Genomic DNA, 22,646 nt, shown 5'->3' with positions numbered 1-22,646 from the left:
GGCGTTACGAATGCCGTTCGTTCAATCGAGTCTTCGGGCACTGGAATTTGGTAAAACCCTCTTGCCATATCTAAGCATGCAAAATTTTTAGCACCACGAAGTCTGGCAATTTGGTCTGAGATGAGGGGCAACGGGTACTTATCAGCAACTGTATTTTCATTTAACATATGATAGTCCACGCAAAGTCGATCAGTACCATTCTTCTTTTTGACTAACATCATGGGGCTAACAAAGGGTTAACAACTTGGACGAATAATCTTAGCTTTAAGTAATTCTTCAATTCTTCTTCCTCACTAAGTCTATATGGCCGCCGCTGTACTGTCTTTTGCTGATCTATTAGTCTTATTTCCAACTGCCCTGTGGTGACCCTAGTCTTTGGTATTCCATCAATAAACCGATCAGAATAGCATTTTAAAATATTTTTCAAGGCTAGTTTATCTGAATCATCTAATTCACTATTCAATGCAATAACGTCTTCATAATTGGTTATTATAAGCGAATCTACTCTTTTGGTTTCATAAATCTGGAATTTGTCAGCGTCCATAGTTACGCCAAAGCCTTGGCTAAAAATTTCACGTCCAATACATCATATCTCAAAAACTTATCTATAATAACATGTAATAAAGTCTCTAATTAATATTGGTTAATATTTACAATATTACATAATATTTGTTGATTGCTACATATTCATTATATTTACTTATGCCGTTTAATTTAACAATATTATGAATTCGTTTACCACTAAATTTATGGGCAACGCTTTACTTGACCAATGAACACTCAGCTCCTGAGTCAAAACAAAATGGAACAGACTCACCGGTTGCACTTGTTATGGTTCCTGATGGTGCAGCTACGGAACATATGTCTACACGTTTCTCGATTACGCGGTCATTGCCTCGGGATCGTCCTTTTGGGCAAGCGGATGCGAAGTGCCCGATTTCGTTGTATTTGAAACATGTAACCTTTGACCGGCCATTTGGCCCTTGTGTTGTACCCTCGATGTGACATTTCCCTTGGATTGGCGTCATCTGCCGAGCACGACATTCAGCATAATTATGTTCAGGCTTTCCACAGTAGTTTTATTTCACTTGAAAGGGATGCTTAAACTTCTTGCGTTCGGAGCCTGCTGTGAATGCGTCATCGTCCAGGTGGCGTTTCCCAAATGTGTGCGCTTGTACTTGTTGTTGCATTTCATTTCGGGTTTTTATATTGCTATTAAAAACCCAGCGCATCAATTTATTATCTACTTGTGCCATGTGAGCCAGGGCTAGTGACACGGCGATTTCTTCCAGGTCCTTGGATTTAAATTTTGTCATTAATAAGGTGACAATTCGACTGCCATATTCGGTGAAGCATTCTCCAGACTTTGGTCGTCCATTTAAAATGTTCATCAGTACGGCTGCAGACGTTTCGATGCCAACAAAGCGTTGAATGAAGAGATCTTTAAATTGTGCCCATGTGATGCCGGCATAGCATATCTGGTACAACCTTTGTTGATGCACTTCCCTCTAGCGCCTCGCTTAAAGATATCATCAGCCCGCTACCTTCGGGCATTCTATCAGCAAAAATAAGATCCACTGTTGTAAACCAAGCTGAGGCATCTGAACCAACTCCGTCAGTATTAAATTTTGGCAGAATTACGTGTGTTGCCTTTTCATTAACAACCGATGATCTTGGTGTCTGCATATTTTTGATTATTTCTAAAAGATTTTGATTTTGCACTTGTAAAGCTGCCACGTACGCATCGTTAATATTTTTTGTAGGCACGGCGAATCCCATTTGTGAGGTTGGAGACACATTCATTTCATTCGACCGATCTGTCATGATGACACTCTAAGAACGTAGCGAATTCCAACTTGCGCGTAACACTGTCTGAACTCAACTAACCCTTACTCTCGCATCAGTACCTGCTTCTATTGCTTTTCAAACGCAAGTTGAACTACACTCAGCCACAGCGCGACACCGCCGTCGCCTCGCTCAAAGGGCGCCACCGATATTCATAATTCTTGGAATTTCTTATTGTAAGTTTTTTTATTGGCATGCACCTTTATATGTATGTACATATATGAACAGGTATACTGAACTTAATCAGGTACTACGTTTTTTTTTTAATTCCTTCTGATAGACAAACCCACGATCTTAAAAATGAAATCAGGTGTGTATGAGTTACTCGCTGGGCACAGTGCCACAAAGAATTGGCAAATGCACTTGTCATTTTAGTTAGACAGCTACTTAAATACATATACCGCCTCTTCAATTCGAACCCAAAATCGTTCACACAACTCTAAGTTGAGGTAGGCACACGCCAATGCTTATGTCCCATGCTTTCATACATGCACATACACACACGCACATGTAAAGGCACAGAGGCATACAAATGCTTCTACAAGTGATATTCCATAATTGTGACCATCGCATCGCATGCGTACACATAATCAAATGTATATATGTACATACATATGTATGTATGCGAGCACTTCTCATGATCGACCAAATGCAAATGCTGGGCTTTAAAATTTCTACAGGCAGCAAGAGCTTCGCACACAGGCATACAAATGCTCATATTACATGTAGCAACGGAGACTGTGTGTGTGCATGCTCATCGCGAAAACATTTTCACACTTTCATACCCTTTTTAGAAATAATCATGAACCTGGCAAACGCTTTACAAATTTCGGTATACCCTTCACTGCTCGAACCTTCAGCGACCGAGCCGAGCAAATACGAAGTATAGTGGTCGAACAACTTAACAGTTACGAGGTGTAGAAAAATTTGTTCTACATGTCTCATCTATGTGTTGTCTGGTTAGTAGTACTACATATCTAGTCCATGTGTTCTCTGGTCAGTGGGTTTCCTTAACTTCTTCCGCAGAGTAAAGCAAAAACCTAGACAAACGAAACGAAACGAAAAGCGACTAACGACGACAAAAAATAGTATGGTACTTTTATTTCGCTTTGAGCGCAGTTGCTGAGTGAAAATCAGGCTAGAAAATTTAAAATACATACTGGAAAAGCAAGCTAGATTATAAAACTAACTCATATGTTTAGGAAATAAAATTTGTTCCTTTTTTGCTTAAGTGCACAATGCTAACATTCTAGTCAGTAACATCATTGACCAATGAACACATAGACCAAACATGTAGAACAAACTTTTCTAAAGCTGGAAACTGTTAAGTGGACGGACGAGCAAATACAAAGTAAAGTGTATTTGTTCGGCTCGGTCGCTGAAGGTTCGAGCAGTAAAAATATTTCACGACAAAAAACAGTGCGCTGTGAGCGCTCAATTGAATTTAGTTGATGATTTAGACGAAATACTTTCCGTCAAAAAAAAAAAAAAAAAAAAACGTCCGCACGGCTCAACAAAATCAGAAAAGTTACGCATCGCGGCGGGTAAAACGAAAACAGAAATCGTCACACATATGAAATTAAGCACTTGTATTTACACTCTTTAACACCATACACACACAAGAAAGAGGCATAGACAAAGAAACCAAACGAAAAGTGACTTCGTCACGATAGACGAACATCGTTTGTTTATTAGCGGGGAAGGGGCATACAAAAACGAAGTTAACAACAGCCCGATTCTTTCGTATGATGCGCTGAAAAAATCTCATAGGTAATGAATTATTTTTTTCTCGTATGTAATACCACTGACCAGACAACAATAGACTAGACATGTAGTACATAGTTTTTAATTTAGTATTTGCTCGGCTCTTCACTTTTAGGTTCGGGCTACGAAAATATACGTAAGCACAATCATTCCGCTTCATGCTCTCGACCGAGATGGTCAAATGTTGAATAAAAGATGCCTCTGTGCTCAATTTTTGTTGTTGCTCTCTCGCTCTCTCTACTCTTTGCTCTCTCAAATATGTATACGTATGTATGCATGACTTCTTCTGTGTGAAGAGTATATCAAACTCTTCAAGCCGCTTGACAAGCTCATACAAAATATTTGCGTTTCATTATTATTTGTGAAAAGATTATGCTTATCTGGCACCGTGACCGGCGACTAACTCATAAACATACATACATATATGTATGTGTGGTATAGCGATTGGCGGGTAATTCGCGCATATATTTAAGCTCCTGATTTCATTTCAATGATCTTGGGTTGGCCTATCAGAATGAATATTAAAAAATGTAGTACCTGATTAAGCACCTGTGAAATTTACATTTTTCAAAGTAAGCATATGTATACATACACTATTTGAAAAAAAAACGAGACAGTGAGACACCAAGAAGTACCAAAACAACAGTGCCTCGTTAACTAACCGTTCTCAAGATGTACTTTCATATTCGTTTGTTCTAAATTGCTGTTATGTTGCTATACTGTTCTCGATTAAAATATCGTAGAATACGGCTAATCGAGTAACAATAAATACCGATATCGATTAATTACTTCACTGACTCGTTCGATTTTTTGTCAGAAATTTTAGAATTATCAAATGTAATACACTATTTAAAATACTGAAGAGTGAATACATCTTAAACTAGTAAAGTGATTAATGCGATAAAGAGTATGGCTAATGCCCAAACGAAAGATTTTGTAAAGTTCAAACATTTAACAAATAGTATTTTATATATGTATACCAATGTGTGCGGCTCTGTAGCTGTTGCTGCATACTCAACGCGTAGGAACCACGCAATATTAAGTGCATTAAAGACAAGTGCAAGCGAGATAGCTATTGCTACTAGATTCATTGTATACATCTTTCACATACATATGTACATACGAGGCAAACAGCGCGCGAGCACTTTGTAGCCGACAGCAGAGAATAATGAATTACAATTAAAACGAGAAAAGAAAAATATTAAAACATATTTCAGTTCAATTATGTGAGTCAGTCAACTCATACAAAAATGAGAAAACACGTTTAAATAAAATAAGTGAAATTTATGTTATGGATATGCAAACAACAATTTTGATTTTGGGTAACAAAATACACAATTTTGGTTTTCAACAAATTGTATGTATAGGTGAATCAGTTGTATTGTGTTCCGAATGCAAATATATAATAAACAGTTTTAAAGGGTTATTATGAAAGGGAATAGATTGATAATTCGGTAAATATGTTATCATGCGATATGTTGTTTAATTGATATATATATATATATATATATATATATATATATATATATATATATATATATATATATATATATATATATATATATATATATATATATATATATATATATATATATATATATATATATATATATATATATATATATTATTATTATTATTATTAATTTATTCTTTTCTTACTGTGTTGTCAAAAAACGGTCAGCTTGGGTGGAATGTTGAAAATGTTAAATGTGTATTTCCTTATAAAGAAAAAACAAAACCATTGTCTTGTGTATATATCGCACCTTAAACTCTTATTAAACTTCGCCATGCAACAACAAACGCGTATATTTTCCATGCTATGAGGACAAAGTTGGATTTAAATTTAAATTATTAAAAATTTAATTGCACCCGCAAAAATTAAAGTTTAATTAAAAAATTATTAGCGCAGCAGAAGTGACTAATCTACAAAAATTAGAAAAACAGCAAAAACTACGTCTTTGACATGGATGTAACTAACACTAACCAAGCTGATAAGCCGGTAATAAGTTCGCTGGCAGAAGGCAACGTGCTACAGGAGTCAGTGGGTCTTTTAACACAGCGAGTATCAGCTCAAGAAGTTCTTCCTGTACCTTCCGCTGACGTGAGTGTCAATAAAAATAAAAGGCAAAATGAAGCGAGTCCGCATAGTGTTGTTCAATCGCCAGTTGACATTCCAAATACTTCAGCAATTGCAACGTTAGCAATATCAAACACATCATCTGTGGGTTTAAGCCTACCTCCGCCGAAATCGAATTTAAATGTTACAGAATCCTCAGATGTTGCTTTATTGAGCTGTCTGTTACCTGCTCCGCCTTCATTTTCAAGCGCAGGGATAAGGGCAACTTCAACACCACCACCCCATAGTGCTTCAACCCAAACAGGACCAGCACAACTAGCACCTGCACCGTGTGCAAGTGATTTTGACTCTGAAACGGAATTATCAATTGTAGCAGCGGCAACCACATCAGTAATTACTACAACAATAGACCATTCGACAACATCATCAGCTTCAACAGTAATGTGTACACCTGTTCAAACTGCTTTATTAGCAACTACAAACGGCCACGCCAATAATAGCAACTCTAGTAGTTGTCCGCAACTGAGTCTAATCACAAAACAGCAACGCCAACAGAAACGTCGGCGTGAACGAGCCCAGCGCCTGCAGGCAGAGCGCGATAATCGATGCAGCCTAAGTGCGCTAAGTGGCACTTTGATTGGAGGATCTGTAGGTGTGGGAGTTGGCCTTGGGATAAACGCTGCCACTGGCAGTAGCAATACTGGTATAATTGGTTCTGTAACTGCACCAACAATATTGATAGGTAACAGCAGCTCATTGGGTCCAGGCAATAGCATGTTATATCACCTCAATAGTGCTGGTAGTATGGGAGAAGATAGCAATAACTCCAATGGCAACTTTACCAGCAGTAGTAACGGTAGCAACAATTTGTTACCACCTACGGACAGCATTGCATCATTGCTATTGAATCCACCACATTCTCCTGAATGCAATTCCGGTCTGATGGCAACTCCAAGCGATAGCGAAGGTGAATCACTAGATGAAGATCTTCTTTCAACATCGTCGTCATCAACATTACTTCTTCCGCGCGATAAGCCTCCGCCAAGACCGCCACCTCCAGTTCGTCGCAAACTGCCTAGGTCTCCTGTCCTAGAGGAGGAGATTATTGACGGATTTGCTATATTAGAGTTCAAAACTTACGAAGATCTAGAGGTAAGGAATGTATACTGTTTGCTCATTTTTTTCATAATTTTTTTTTAAATTGTTCTAATATTAATATTTTTAACTAGTTTGCCATTAAACTAGGACAAAAGCGTAAGGAAAAACGACTTTCTGCATTAGAGGAACTTACGTGCACATATAGTATAGAGGAGATGAAAATGCCAAAGATTATTGATACAGGCCAGCCTCACCCATTGCGTACCATAAATACTTCCAATTTGTCAAGTGCAAGCAACAATAATTTAAAAGAATCTAATCACCACCAACATCGCAGTGTCAATGTTGGAGGTACAATTGTTGCTACTGCCATCAGCACTAACAATAATTCAACAAATAACAATAGCAATACGATATACACTATGCCAATGTCAAGTATACCCGATACCGAAGTTGAAAAGTGGGTAGGAGATCCATATGGACAGCAACAAGAAAAGCTTGCGATCACCAGCAGGGCAAATCAAATTAGTAGTAGTCAACACTTGAACCATGTAATCCAATCAAATAACTCTGTAATGAACATAAGCAATACGCCTGTCGCAGCAACCGTTAATACTGTAAATGTTAGTTGCATTCTGGAGGAGCACATTGAAAAGATATCTACCGGCGCAGTCGTACCGCACATAGAGCTAAATGACAATAGAAATGAAAACAGTTCCGGGGGTACTTCACAAGATACCATAAACAATGATAGCCAACCAAAAAGCGAGGTAGCAGAATACCTTAACATTAAGGACACAAAATCAACTAATGCCTCCCCTATGAACAATCGTATAAGCACTGTGTTATCATCGTCGTCATGCTCAAAATCGATCGTAAGTTATCAAACCACATTAGAGTAAAAATTTTCTAATATGTTCTTTTTGAACAGAAGCGGAAAAATGTAGAAAGTAGCGAAACTGATGCAGAGTCTGTCGCAGAAGGCTTAAAGTTAGAAATTGAAGACTTTTCAATTGGAACAGCAAACGAAAATTTTACTGATGTAAGTAATTACCTATTTAATATATGTATTCGATTTATTTCCCTGTTTTCTTGGCAGGTTTCAAATCAGTGCACTATCAACAAAAAAGAAACTAATATCGTATGTATTTACTCTAAGCGAAAATGTATTATTATTTTCTAAATATATGTACATGTTTGTTTCAGTGTGATAAAGCTATAGGCGAGAATAAGGTAAGTGATAACTAACATACTGTTACATTTTGTTTACTATATATATAGTTGTAACAGAAGTTGAACCCTGAACCCTTCGAAGAACTGATATTTCAATAATTTTGCGCTTCTTTTCTGCATAGAGGAAATTTTGTGGTTTAAAATTTTTGTTAATGATCATACAACTTTCAGACCGGATCACATTATTTGACGTACACTTTTTTTTTCCAAATTTGAAGAGATGGGAGGGGATCTCTATCTTTTATTTTTAATTAGCGCATTAAAACATGTAGACAGACGGACTGACCAGAAGTTCGTGACTATATCGACTCAGCTCGTCGCTCTGATTATGAATATATGAATATATATGTAACAGGGATAAGGAGGCGTGGATGTAGATTAATATCTATTTTATAGATTTTCGATTTTTTCGCGAAGGGCTTAGGGGGACTCGTAGTTGAGCAGTCTCGACTAAAGTTTTCTTGTTTTAAATACAATATGCAAATAACGTATAAGAAAACTGAGTAAAAGTTGCCCATTTTCAAGCGTTTAATTTTAGAACTTGTAAGTAATTTCATATCTGTAAATTTAGTGCATTTTTTAAATGTGATGGGACTCGAGCTTCCTCTTTTGTTAATTCATTGGCGTCTATAGACTGAATTATTTAATTGAATGTTTCAGCATATGATCTACTTTTTATACCCTGAACCCATTGAAAATGGGAAATCAGGGTATAATGGATTTGTTAAAATATATGTAACAGGTAGAAGAAGGAGACCCCATAAAGTATATATATTCTTGATCAGGGCGACGAGCTGAGTCGATTTAGTCCTGTCCGTCTGTCCGTATGTTTGAACGCGTCGATTTCAGAAGATATAAGAACTGGAGACTTCAATTTTTTTTAATGTCCGTACATAGCGCGCGCAAAGAGTTTATCGATTTTATCGCCAAAAATTGATAACTCATCCCGTTATTTTTTCATCGACTAAAAACCTTATCAAAAATCTGTTATAAAATTATATCTCCTAGATCTTTAGAGCTAGAGTCCAACCGAATGATTAAAAAAATTTCAGATAGGACAGCTTAATATCGTACTAATATAACAAAATTAAGATCTTAAACATCCATAGCGTAGAAGCGAAAATACAGACCATTGAAGTTGCAACATTGAATTCGTGCTACAATTTTGCTAGTCACTGTACATACATTTAAGCATTATGATCACGTTCTGAAAGTTTTCATTAAGATTGTACGTCTAGAAATTAAATTATTCTATAAATAAATTCTCATAATATTGCCAACACTGCAGCCCAAGCGGAGTCGTCTGTGTATGTAGTGTGTGTGTGTGTGTTCAGGGGAGCTCATAGTCGAGCAGTCTCGACTAGAGCTATCTTGCTTGTTTTAATATATGACATTTTATAAAAAATTACAACTTATTCACAATTAGCTATGCTGGAATTCGATAAGGGTTTTAATCGATAAAAAGGTAACGAAACAATTCGTCGATTTTAGTAAATAATTCGCGCTATATATACGCACATTTAAAAAATTCAGATGCAGCTCACATCTTCTTAGATCGACGCGCTCGTACATACGGACGGACGGACATGGCTAAATCAACTCAGCTCGTCAGCTGATCGAAAAAATAAAATAACACCACTTGCAAAGTGTAGTAGGTTCTCCTCGATACATTTATCAGTGTATTCTTTGCTTTTATATAAGTAGAAAAGAATAAATTATTGCAACAATAACAATTATCACAAAAATATTCAACGTGTTTATATAGTTACAGTTATGCAGTTGCATATTTTCAATATCACACGTTAAAGAGATTTGTTGTTTACATATTAGATGGCTGCATGGCCGCACTCATAACCTAGCAAAATAGAGTCCATTCGAGATGAGACTGAGTGAGTGAGTCCGACAGAATATGGTTGAGTGAGCTGGAGTGCACATGGACTCTATGACTCATAACCCTCTGCCTTCAGTATAGTGAATAAGAATAAATAAGACCTAAAAAGGAATACAACAGTTATCCGAAGCATATTGGCGTCGAGTGACTCGAGTCTTCGAGTGCATATATCTTCGTGTCAACACTTCGTATTTGCTCAACTCCGTCGCTTGAGGCTGGATCAGTGAAATAATCTCATACCAAAATCAGTACGCTGCCAGCCCTCTAACGAAAAGCATGCGTTTTAATATGAAGCCTAACTGCGCGCCTATTTTTTCATGTTCTGTCTCTTTCTATGCCCTTTCCTTTTAGAGAGTATATGTAACTCTTGAAAGAGTTTGCCATGCTCATGCAAAATGTTAGTGTTTTCATGTCATTATCTTATATATCGGTCCATAATTTTATTACCTTTTATATTAATTGTAATTGCCTCATACAAAATATCTAATTGAGCAAATAATAATACTCCTAACGAGTTTATTTAGGTCTTGCATAACTAAATTACATTGGTTTTCGTTTGGTCGTTATTTTTGACGGCATTTTTTGGCCTCGGTGCCACTCAATTCAATATGAGCATTGTTAATTCGAGTACATTTTTTTGGCACTCATGCAGCCCTCTATTACATATCTATGTTGATTAGCTGATTTACAAAATTTTAAATTGTAATCAGAAAATTGGGTCGTGGAAAGCATTGCACCAACAAGTTTACTTCGATGGAAAGTGGATCATTTAATTTTTGTACAAATAAAGTGATCCACAATGCATTGCCCCATAAAGAAAGTGATGTAAAGTGCGAAAAAACATTAAGCACAACATCATGTCACTCGACTCATTTGCGAGAGTTAAAAGGATCATTTTAAAACACTACTCAACTGAAAAATTACCAAAACATATCAGCAACGAATCAAACAGTACGGAAATTGTCCTAAATAATTCCATTTGATATTACGATTTGAATACTCGCTGTCCAAGAAAACTACCATATTTGACACATTTCCAAACGGATGATGCTCGCAAAGGAGCACAAAAATTTATCGCGTTCCTACGTGAGACGTCCACAGAATTCTGAATTCAACCCTAGATGTAAAACAAAAACCATTAAACATAGAGGATCAAGTGTAATGGTATGGGGTTGCTTTTCATAATATGATGTTAGCCCAACGCTCAATTTTGTTAATAATTTTCAGCTCCATTATTTTTTCGGTATTGTTTTGAGTTTTTTGATAATTTTTTGAAAACGATGAATATTTTTGTGATAATTGTTATTGTTGCAATAATTTATTGTTTTCTGCTTATATAAAAGCAAAAAGTAGATCAATACACTGATAAATGTGTTGACGAGAACTTATTAAACCTTTCATTTACAATTGATGTTATTTTATTTTTCACAGCTTTATATACTTTATAGGGTCGTCTACTCCCTTTCTGCCTGCTACATACTTTTAACAAAACCATTATACCAATGCTTTCCCATTGAAAAAGGGTTCATGGTATAAAAAGTCAAACCATTCAAGTGAGTGTGCACGAGCTAAAGGCTTTTACTAAGCAATCGGTAACTCGTAAGTTTAATGACGGACGGACGGATACGTAATACCTACTATACTTTTGATAATACAGTGAAGTGATTTTTGTAATATTTCAGTTAAATAGATTTCGACATGTATACTCATGAAATTTGTGAAATTCTATCATTTATTGAATATCAACATAAAATACATGAATTAGAGCGAGAGAAACATTGTATAGAGATTTTATGGTTTATTGTAAAGGGTGATTTTTTGAGAGCTATACGAAACTTTAAAAAAAAAAAAACTATAGAAAAGTTTTTCAAAAACACACGCAAAATTCAGAAAAGATGCATGAAATCTTTATTTAAATCGATAGTACAGTGCATATTTAATGTTTGAAGATTATTTCATGTAAATGCTGACTGCGAATGCGCTTCAAATGGTCCATCCGCTTATTCCAATTTTGGCATACTGTTTTCAAAATTTCGGCTGGTATCTCATGAATAAATGCTTCAATGTTGTCTTCCAATGCCTCAATAGAAACGGGCTTGACTGAATTGATATGAACTTTAACATAGCCCCACAAAAAATAGTCTAATGGTGTTATATCGCACGATTTGGGTGGCCAATTGAGTAACAGAGGCCCAATTACTGCGATGAATCGATAATTCATGGTCATCATTAACACTGCTCAATACAGCTGCGATATTTTCTTCGCACTACGACTTTACGTAAGCGTGTTATGGTTTAATGTCCAATAATGTTAATTTGGTGCGATATTCAACCACAATAGCCCGAATAGCCGCTGGGTCGATTAAACTGACTATAAAATTAAAGAAGCGCGCAACGAACTTTATTAACAGAGCACGCATTTTGATAAACAAATTCAATGATCTGCAAGCGTTGTTCGTTTGCGTCAGATGTTTAAACCAGTGTTGCCAAAAATTTTCAAATATTTTCGCAGGTACTGGTATTATTTTCTGTCAACGATGAAAACGAAAAATACAATATGTTATTGAGAACTTCAGACTTCTCCTTCAGGCATACTATTTTGCGCTGCTAAGGCTTGCTTCATTGAATATGGAAATATGTGCATAAAGTATCAGTCATGTCAACATGAAATATACAAATTTAATCAATTTTGATGTTTTTGTCAAAAATAAACATTAATCAAAATATATTAAATATATGTTTTTCAGTTTTATTTACTTATTTAACATTTTTTCATAAGTCATAATTGATTTCTTATCCAATTTTATAACATTGTCTACAAAATAAACAGTTTTTCATTCACTTGTTTTTCTTTCCCTAGTAAATTACTTTTAAATTGTTAACAAATATTAATTGAAACAAAGCATTAATATCGTAAAATACCTGATAAAAGAAGAAATTTCGGATAAAGCGTACGATCTTCATACTCATTCACGAATTGAGAAAGATACTATTTGTTGCTATGTCCGCTCGCATGAAAACTTAGTGATATACTGATACTATAAAGTTTAAAAATATACTCATGTGTATCCTTATCTACTAGAGGGCTGCATGAGTGCCAAAAAAAAGTATCCGAATTAACAATGCTCATATTGAGATGTGTGGCACCGTGTCCAAAACGAAAATTGGATGAGTAAATAAGTTCGCCCGTGTATGACTCAGAAGCACAATAGTCTATTGAGTGAGAAAGAGTTAGTCAAATATGAGTCCGGGTATATAAGTTACTTCGCTGAGTATATGAGTTGCTTCACTGCCAGCGAAGAAAAAATGAAAATAAATTAAAAAAAAAAAGGAAAAGTGTTAAAAAATAAAAAGGAAGTATTGCCGTAAGTCTTCTATATATGGGTTTGTTTGCAAGTGTACGCAGAGTTCTACGAGCAAGTGTATGTATTTATACGTTAAAATTATATTAGAATTTATAAATATTATTTTATTTATATTGTCAGGTTGGTAAGATAATGTCATGAAAACGCTAACGGTTAGTATAAGCATAGCACACCCATTCAAGAGATAGAAAGAGACAGACTCAGAAAAAAAAGCGAACAGCTAGGCTTCATATTAAAATGCGTTCTGTTCGCTTGAGCGTTGGCAGAGCACTGATTTTCGAATGAGATTTTTTCACTGCTCGAGCTTCAGGCTATAAAACCGAACAAATACGAAGTGTTATATATGCGTGCATAAAGTCGAGTGCCTCGACGCCTCTATAATTCGGCTAAATGTGGTATTGCTCTTTAGGTCTTATTAATTCTCACTCTGTTTATACCCTGAACCCATTGAAAGTGGGAAATCAGCGTATAATGGTTTTGTTGAAATGTATGTAACAGGCAGAAGGAGGCGTGGCAGACCCCACAAAGTATATATATTCTTGATCAGGGCGACAAGCTGAGTCGATTTATTATTTTAATTATTCAACAAATAAGTTCTCTTAATATTGCAATCGCCTCTATATGCGTGTGTGTTTGTATGCGTGTGTGTGTCCGAATTATTATTGAAATATCAGTTGCTTGAAGGGTTCAGGGGATCTCGTAGTCGAGCAGTTTCGACTAGAGCTTTCTTCCATGTTTTAGTGAAGGCAGTTAGATACGAGTCATAGAGTCCATGCGAACTACAACTTTCTCAACATGTTTAAGGTCCTTCACTCACTCAGTTTTAATTCGAATGGGCTCTATTTTGATAGGTTATGTGTGCGGCCATGCAGCTCTCTATAATCTATTAAATAGTAAGACTTAACTGACAGAAACACTGTTATTTTAAATTACAGAGACTAAATTTTGAATACGCATTCCATATCCAATAATATATAATATATTAACAAATATTATTATATTAACAATATTTATTTATATTAACAAATATTTGTTGTGCACGGATACACATACATGCGTCGACATCCGAAGAACAAAACAATAAAAAAGCTTTAGTTGTAAATGATTCTTCAAGAGATAAAATAGGCACACACGTATACATATTTACACGTATAATCACACATGGGCCTATTTAATACATTTTTTTTTACTGGATAGGATAGGATAATAGGAAAGCTCTAGTCGAGACTGATCGACTACGAAATCCCCTGAACCCTTCGAAGAATTCATATCGAAGTGCCCCGATTTCCCATGCGAAGTTCCGTCAGTGGGTCCAGGGTATAAAAATGTATAGTCACAAAGTCTATGCTTATTGTCATTCTGTCAAATCTACTAATTCTATGGACCTAAATTGCATGTGCGGCTCTCATATTAAAAGCTATTACAGCTATGTATATGTGTGTAGAATTGCGTAGCTCTAAGCTTTAATTTGAAAACTTATCGGTTTCGTTTTTTTGAAATACCATTATTTAATGTCATCAAGTATTGTTAAAAATGTTAATTGAGCAGATTTCTAAAACTGTCTTTGTTTGGTTTCTGAAACGATACTTAATTTAACAAATTGTATACCACTACAGACTAGTCGAACGGGATGTCTTACTGTAAATGTATGCGACATCGATACTTTAACGGGTTTATCAATGCCAGATACAAGTCCTCCAGCAACCACTTTATCTGGTACGGCACCAAATGGATCTTGTACAACGCTCACCGAGATTGAGATTACAGCCCAATCTACAAATATTCAAACAGTGAGTTTGATACCATCAACACTCTTAATGTCGAAGACCGCAACACCTAATGGAGATAACCAACATTTAAATACGGGAACAGATAACGCATCACATACCAAGCATCCTGCTGTCACGTGCTCCACACCAGTAAGTGAAGTTGAGTTTGTAATACAATTATGTTTTAAAATTCTTTGAATATTACTTAGGTAACAAACGCAAGCATTTCTGATTGCGAATCGTATCTTGCTTCGGAGGCTGCACATCCTGGACTTGAACTAACTCCATGTACAACTACAAAAGGAACAACTTTAAGCACTAAAAAAATTGTAACATCAAATGGAATGGACACAATTTCTTTGGGTACCCCTTTAGCACCCGTTACTTTAGCATCATTGCATGGATCATTTGCGGACCGACCGCCTAATGTAGTGCTTTCATCAAACTACAAGACAAATGATCACCAACAGCTAAATATTGATGGGAGAACAACCGCTGGTGCTGTAGAGTCGCAGAAAAATGTAAATGTTTCTTTGTCTACATCTCCAGTGGCCAATGGATTCCTTTGTAGTCATTCAACTGTCAGCTGTACAACGACATCAGCTGTTGGAAAAAGTCTACTGAATGTTTCTCCTCATTCAGGAAATAAGGTTTTGCCCATTCCATCTAATACGGTAGTTGGGTCCGTTGTAGTGGCGGGCTCGGCCATAACGAAATCATCTCTTAGTACAGGAACTAGTTCAGTAGGGGCGACGGGATCTTCATTGGTGTTTCATGGGGCATCTCCACTGATGTCTCACTCGAGTGCTGGGTTACCCATGCTAATTCAAGCAACGCCATACCGTTCACCTTTCCCTAATTATTCAACTTTATATACACCCTATAATAACATAACTCATGGACAATACCTTCCATCAGCAATACCAATGGGAAATTCGAATACCTCATCTTTGTCTCAACGTTCGGATAATCGAAACTGTCGGGAGACGCAGCCAATGACATCTTTAAAAATGCCAGTAACGAGTGCATCTGCACTGAATCAGCACAGTGCTAATAACATTGCAGGATTGCGATCTTTAACACCATTAGGCTATATGATTAGCAATAATAATACAACGCAGGTATTAGGGACCATTCCTATGACAACAACAACGAGCGTACCTTCGTTACATTCGACACAATCACATCTTTTACCAGCTGCATTTAGTACTTCAACCACTGGACCACCAATTTCAACAACAGTTGGTACTTCGCAAACGCAACCTTCTGCGCCGATGCTTCCCCAATCTGGATATCAATCCCATGTTCCTCAAGTAGCAAACTCATATCCGCAGTTCGTGCATACAACATCGACGACCCAACAGTCACTTTTACGTTGTACTACAACTTCAACGACTAGTACAAGTAATGCATCAGTCCTTACTGTACAGAGTTTGATGACAGCGATGCCCTCGCCTTCAATAAACACCTCTGTAGCGTCTTCATCTGTGATTCAAAAAATACTTTCTCCTAAAATCGACAATAGAGATCGCGATACAAGTTACAGGTATTAAATTTTTGCTGAATATATACATACATATAGTAAGGTGTAAAATTAACTTGTTCTAATCAATATTTAAATTATACTGGTTTTTTTGTTTTACATATTTTTCATATTTATTCATATATAAAATTAGGAACTCACGACCATTTAGTGCCGCTTTTCGCAATTTATTTATATCTTTTCATAAATTTAGGCAAAGTATCCACAATATAAAATGCAAAGAACAAAATGATATAAAATATGTATACATACATACAAAAGTAAAATAAACTCTACAATCAAAGTGCCCACTAGGAGAGACGCTGAGCCCCATCCGATTCATATGCTCCATATGCATATATCATACTCTCCAGCATAAAAATGATACACATACAAAAAAAAATTATAAATAATACAAGCAGGATACAAGCTTTAGCTGACAATTGTACGGACTGACGTATAGCACTCTTCTTTTTTGGGGTCCAAAATACTATTTTCTGCCTTTTGGTGCTTTAATAATAATATTATTGGCGGGAAAACTAACAAAGGTTCGCCCACTATACAATCGAAACATTCACAATAAAATTGTTTATATATGAAGTTTTCAGACTAAAGTAAATCTACCCGACTCGTTTCGCGCGAAGAACAGTTCTCTTCATTGGCACTTAATTGTTACATAACTTTCCATGTAGATACATTTTTAAAATCTAATTATGAATAATATATAAATGAATATTCCAATACGTAATGAGCTTTTGCAAATTTTAAGAGTTATTCGCTGCATATACAGCAGGATATCATTCTACACTCTAGCCTTATATATATATCCATATATATATATATATATATATATAAGGATATGGATATATATATATATATATATATATATATATATATATATATATATATATATATATATATATATATATATAAAGACAAAATGATATTTATATATGATAAGTGCGTATATTATACATTAATTTATAAGACTATATTTAGTTATAATTATTTCAATATTTTTATACTCAGCAGTGCAGCTGCGCGTCCCAGCAATACTGTGTCGGTTTCAAGTGGACCACCAGGTACTGCAATAAGCACACCATTTTCTGGTCTTGTGCCATCGACACCCTACAGTACCGTATCTGTTTCATCAACTACGTTAGCAGCGACCGCGTTACCAACTTCACATTCAGCACTTCCTATTGCGGGTCATACCATATCCACATATACCACAAAGACAGGGCTCTGGCTAAGGTATGATATTTCGTAAGAAATTATGTGATACCTAAAATATAATATATTTTCAGCCAATCAGCTATGCAGCCAACCGCAATGACTTGTACACCATCCATTCCAACTGTTACTAGTGGCAATATTCGACCACTTTCGTCTCCTTTAAACTCAGGTGTCATAGGAGCACTAGGTCGAGTTGCTGGAAATCCTACTTCACCTCATGCGGTTCATTCAACTGTTGGCGGTGCACATGTTCCAATAGCAAACTTTCAGGCCACATTTTTTGCTACCCCCCATGCACCATTAAATTCATCTTCTCCTGCGAACACTTCAGTTGCAAGTAGCATCAACAGCACTGTTTCTCATTTACCTTTGGTGTCTTATACAACAGCCGTTATTGCGGCAATGGCTACGGTAACAACCACGACATCGTCTATCAGCACATTGGGTAATACAGAACCAACTGTAGCAACAGTCTCCGCTGTTGTGCCTACACCACATCCATTTTCAGCAGAATCTCTCTTTCAACCAAGTAAAAGTATGAATGTTTAAAATAGTAATCAGTTGGAAATTAAAGTAATCTTGATATTCTTTAATGTTATATTCCCTGTAAATAGACGATCAGGCAGATTTATTGCGCCGTGAGCTTGACAGTCGATTTTTAGACCGTTCTGGCTTAACCCAGCCATCTCCATCGTCGTCTTCAACGTATATGCGCCAAGATTTACATCATCAGCATACGCACATGCATCAACATCCACAACTTTTATCTACAGCTCCAATGTCCGCCTCTTCCACTGTATTGCCGGCTACGCCACCGAATCCAGCACAAATTTTTCCTCCACCGTTATTTAAAGATATACCTAAAATTGCTGCAGTCGACCAACAGTTCTATCGTGCAAGCATTGGAATTCCCCCTGGTTATACGGGATATAATCCAACAGGGCTTTTGCACAATGGCTTGGGTGGCCCAACGCCATTTGTGCCACCTAATCATTTACCTTCATTTGCACCAAAGGTAAGCACAAACAAGCTAAAGATATTTAAATAATGTATACATTTTTATACCCTGAACCCATTCAAAAAGGGGAAATCAGCGTATAATGGTTTTGTTGAAATGTATGTAACAGGCAGAAGGAGGCGTGGCAGACCCCACAAAGTATATATATTCTTGATCAGGGCGACAAGCTGAGTCGATTTGGCCCTGTCCGTCTGTATGTCTGTCCGTCCGTCTGTCCGTATGTATGAACGCGTCGATCTCAGAAGATATAAGAGTCTTCAACTTTTTTTTTTAAATGTCCGTATATATCGCGCGCATATCGAGTTTATCCCTAAAAAACGATAACTCAATCCGATATTTTGTATCGATAAAAAACCTTATCGAAGATCAGTTATAAAATTATATCTACCACATCTTTAAAGCTAGAGTTTCCAAATTTAATATGTATATTAAGATGCATTTTATACAATTTCGGTTTTTGTTGAAATTTGCCCCCACCCCTAAATCCACCCCCTCACCCTCATCATATCATATCAAATACTAGAGACTTGAGCTTCGGCATATGCATACATTTAAACAATATGATTACGTTCTGAAACTTGCATATATAGTATGCATTAGTATTAGAAATACATCTAATAACGGCAGAAATTAACTCGATAAATGCACTGTATATACGTACTTATCAAACGAAATTTTGCTATATCGAGCTCTTTTATGTATATTCTTACAAACATTTGGACCGAAAACCGGACAGAGCTAAATCGACACAGCTCGTTGCCCTGATCAGGAAGTTATATTCCTTATTTGGTGTGTCACACCTGTGTCTGCTTGCCACATACTGTTTAATATTCCATTTCCCATTTTCAATAGGTGCAGGGTATACATATGAACTACTCAATTTCATGCACACAACGAAAAGTTTTTGTAGAATGTATCAATCTGAATAACTGGATTATTTAATTGATGTTCGGTTTTTTGAATGTTCATTTGTATATATATGTCTTAAACCTGAATTGATCATAAAAAATTAGTCAGGAGCATTTTCTAATCGGGTAATATCCATATGCTAATTGTATAGTTGAAGGGCATTTAATTTAATTTAATTAATTAATTTAATTTGGCATGATTTGTTCAAGCTTGTAGCTTCTTTATTTGATAATAAAATTTCAACATCGCCAACAATTAGCATTATCAGTCGGTAAAATTCAGAAATTCGCATAACATAAAAATATCAACATTTTGCTAATAGGCTTGTATATTTCCGTAATTAGAAAACAGGGCGTTGGAACGCTATGCACGTCCGCATTGCGTGGGAAATTTACTATCACCAAAATAAGCAGAATTCAGATAAACCCGTGCTAGCGGGAGGTTCTACTCTTGGCAACATTTGTAGCAGCGGTAATTCAGGCACTTCTAGTGTACCTAATAACACAAATAGTATGAGCAGCACACCGGCCGTCGTCTTATCCGGAAACACCAGCGCTGCTTTACCCACCAGCGGAACCGTGGGTGGGGCAACTGGATCTGCAGCATCAGTCAATATAAAACCATCGCCGTCGTTAACCCTGAATTCAGCATCGCCGCACCTCTTACATAGGTCCACTGAACTTACGACTGCTGCGACTTACGCCAGATCCCCATTTGAAGCTTCACCACTAGCTGCAAGCTTTATTGGAGCACCACCTAGTCATATCGGTAAGATTTTGCTGAAAAAATTAATTTTGCGATGCTTTTATTTATAAAAACTTGACAGGCACAGCTGTTTCCCAATTTAGTCGGTACGTAGGATCATTTGGATTTGCCGGTCTATCACATTTCGGACGAGATATTTCATTGAGTGGACATTTGGATACATGGAGGTAAGTTAATTTTACAAATTGTCGCGTGAAACTTATAACTATAAGATTTTCTACGCATGATATACATATTCGATTTAATATTACACATTATTGCTAAAACACATACTAAAATACAAAGTTTACTACATCTGCATCGAGAATTTCATTTAATCGTCACTATTAAATTATACAGTTAGGTTTTATTGATTTTATTGGAATAACTGATGTTTAACAAGAAGGCTCTAGTCGAGACTGCTCGACTAGGAGATACCCTGAACCCTCCGGTCTGCACTTCTTTTATGCACACACACATACACATGCATCCACACGCATGCATAAGCCCGCGCTCTGCTAACTGCGCAGTAAGCAGCGACTGCGCTTGGGCTGCGTTGCAGTGTGGGCAATAGTATGAGAATTTATTTTGTGAATAAGTTCTTTTGTAGACATACAATCTTAATGAAATTTTCAGAGCGTAATCATACGGTCAAAATGTGTGCACATTCCAAAGCACAAGTCTCTCCTTCTTGAAATGAGTTTTTTTTTTTTTTTCAAATTGGTTGTGGTGGAGGGGGGGGGGAGGAAAGGGGCGTGGTATCCAAAATCTGTAAATTACAAAATGTTTGTATTCATCATACGTATATACATAGTCATATGTATATATATGTAATAGACATCGAAATAATAAAGCAAACTCGTACAGCGTATCGTATACGGTAAAAAAAGTCGATCTGCGGATGCAATAGCAATATACATATATGCAACCTTTTTCGGCGCTCTTGAGGCAAGGGACTTGAAGTTTGGAACACATACTCGTATATATATCCGATTTATAAAGTGTTAAAATTTTCCCGATGTGCCCCACTAGTGGCGTATATTTTGAGCACCTTTGATGCTAGAGACCTCAAATTTGTTATATATACTCGGGCTGACCACCCAAGAACAAAAACCTTCGACTGAAATGTGTCCGCCCACTGGGGGCGTGGCAAACAGCAAAAGTTTATACCTCCTAAAGTATAAGAGCTTGAAGCTTTAAATTTAGATAGCTAAGTTACTAGTAACCGCCTCTATCAAAAACCTAAAAATAAATTTTACGCCTCTAGGAGCGTGGCATATCGAAAAAAACCCTGTAATTTTTTGACCGTACAGTTTTATGGTATGTCAGTGAGAATTCCGCAGTCGGTTACGCAACTGCAACGTTCTCACTTACTTTGCATACACTAGAAAAAACACAAGTGCAGCGACCACACTTCACTATATTACGGCAACTTGTTTGTATGTACATGTACACTGCGCGCCATCAGGTTAGCGCCCCCCAACACACTCAACTTCAATGCTAAATAAAATGTAAACCATCAAAGCTTCATCTTTAAATTTTATGTATATTGTACTTCATGAATTTCTCTTTAAAATTTAAAATGGGTACAAGAACAATGAGGAATATTTTTTAATAATTTTTTTTGTAAAATGTAAAAAAAAAAAATGTAACAAAAATTTGGTCATCAGATTAGCGATAAATTCGATAAATTCAATTTATTTAAGTTGATGTCCAATAATAACACTTGTATATTAAGTTATATAAGTAATATTAGTAGAGCGTAGTGCCGCCTTTGTTTAAGATTACTTCAAAAATTCGATTAGGAGTAGAATTATAAAGTTGCTCTATATAATTCAAGGATATGGTTGACCAATGTGACCATGTTCAATACTTTCGCTTGACTCTGTCTTTGTACTATACTGCTTTCCGGACTCATACACTTTCGTGACCAACCATCCCCAGACGTTTTCAATGACACACACACACACACACACACACACACACACACACACACACACACACACACACACACACACACACACACACACACACACACACACACACAAACACACACACACACACACATACATACATACATACATACATACATACATACATACATACATACATACATACATACATACATACATACATACATACATACATACATACATACATACACACGCACACACG

At 36.3% G+C, this 22,646-nt stretch overlaps 2 protein-coding genes across 5 annotated transcripts in view; one reads left to right on the top strand and one right to left on the bottom strand.

Moving 5' to 3' along the window:
* Nucleotides 1-294: 294 nt before the first annotated feature.
* Nucleotides 295-22,646, bottom strand: part of LOC108658109 (uncharacterized) — a 205,544-nt gene continuing 183,192 nt past the window's right edge. Inside the window, exon 9 of the mRNA XM_089264621.1 lies at nt 295-1,212. The gene's annotated coding sequence lies outside the window, so the exon portion shown is untranslated. The remainder of the gene's footprint in view (nt 1,213-22,646) is intronic.
* tay (tay bridge kinase) overlaps nt 5,438-22,646 on the top strand; it is a 31,054-nt gene continuing 13,845 nt past the window's right edge. The window contains exons 1-12 of one of the 4 annotated variants that reach the window (XM_089264579.1): nt 5,438-6,838; nt 6,916-7,659; nt 7,716-7,826; nt 7,884-7,925; nt 7,991-8,017; nt 14,890-15,192; nt 15,252-16,588; nt 17,594-17,818; nt 17,872-18,335; nt 18,415-18,815; nt 20,072-20,495; nt 20,560-20,659. In XM_089264579.1, coding sequence (XP_089120705.1) covers nt 5,573-6,838; nt 6,916-7,659; nt 7,716-7,826; nt 7,884-7,925; nt 7,991-8,017; nt 14,890-15,192; nt 15,252-16,588; nt 17,594-17,818; nt 17,872-18,335; nt 18,415-18,815; nt 20,072-20,495; nt 20,560-20,659 — 5,444 coding nt within the window. In that variant the 5' untranslated portion in view covers nt 5,438-5,572. Of the gene's footprint in view, nt 6,839-6,915; nt 7,660-7,715; nt 7,827-7,883; nt 7,926-7,990; nt 8,018-14,889; nt 15,193-15,251; nt 16,589-17,593; nt 17,819-17,871; nt 18,336-18,414; nt 18,816-20,071; nt 20,496-20,553; nt 20,660-22,646 lie in introns of all 4 variants that reach the window. The other 3 variants (XM_089264578.1, XM_089264577.1, XM_089264576.1) reach the window with 3 other exon arrangements.

The sequence above is a fragment of the Drosophila navojoa genome, chromosome X (assembly GCF_054131105.1).
Source record: "Drosophila navojoa isolate 15081-1374.11 chromosome X, UAZ_NAV_1.0, whole genome shotgun sequence".
Classification (NCBI taxonomy): Eukaryota; Metazoa; Arthropoda; class Insecta; order Diptera; family Drosophilidae; genus Drosophila; species Drosophila navojoa.
The sequence above is the reverse complement of the archived record's forward strand: the minus strand, read 5'-3'. Positions and strand labels throughout refer to the sequence as shown.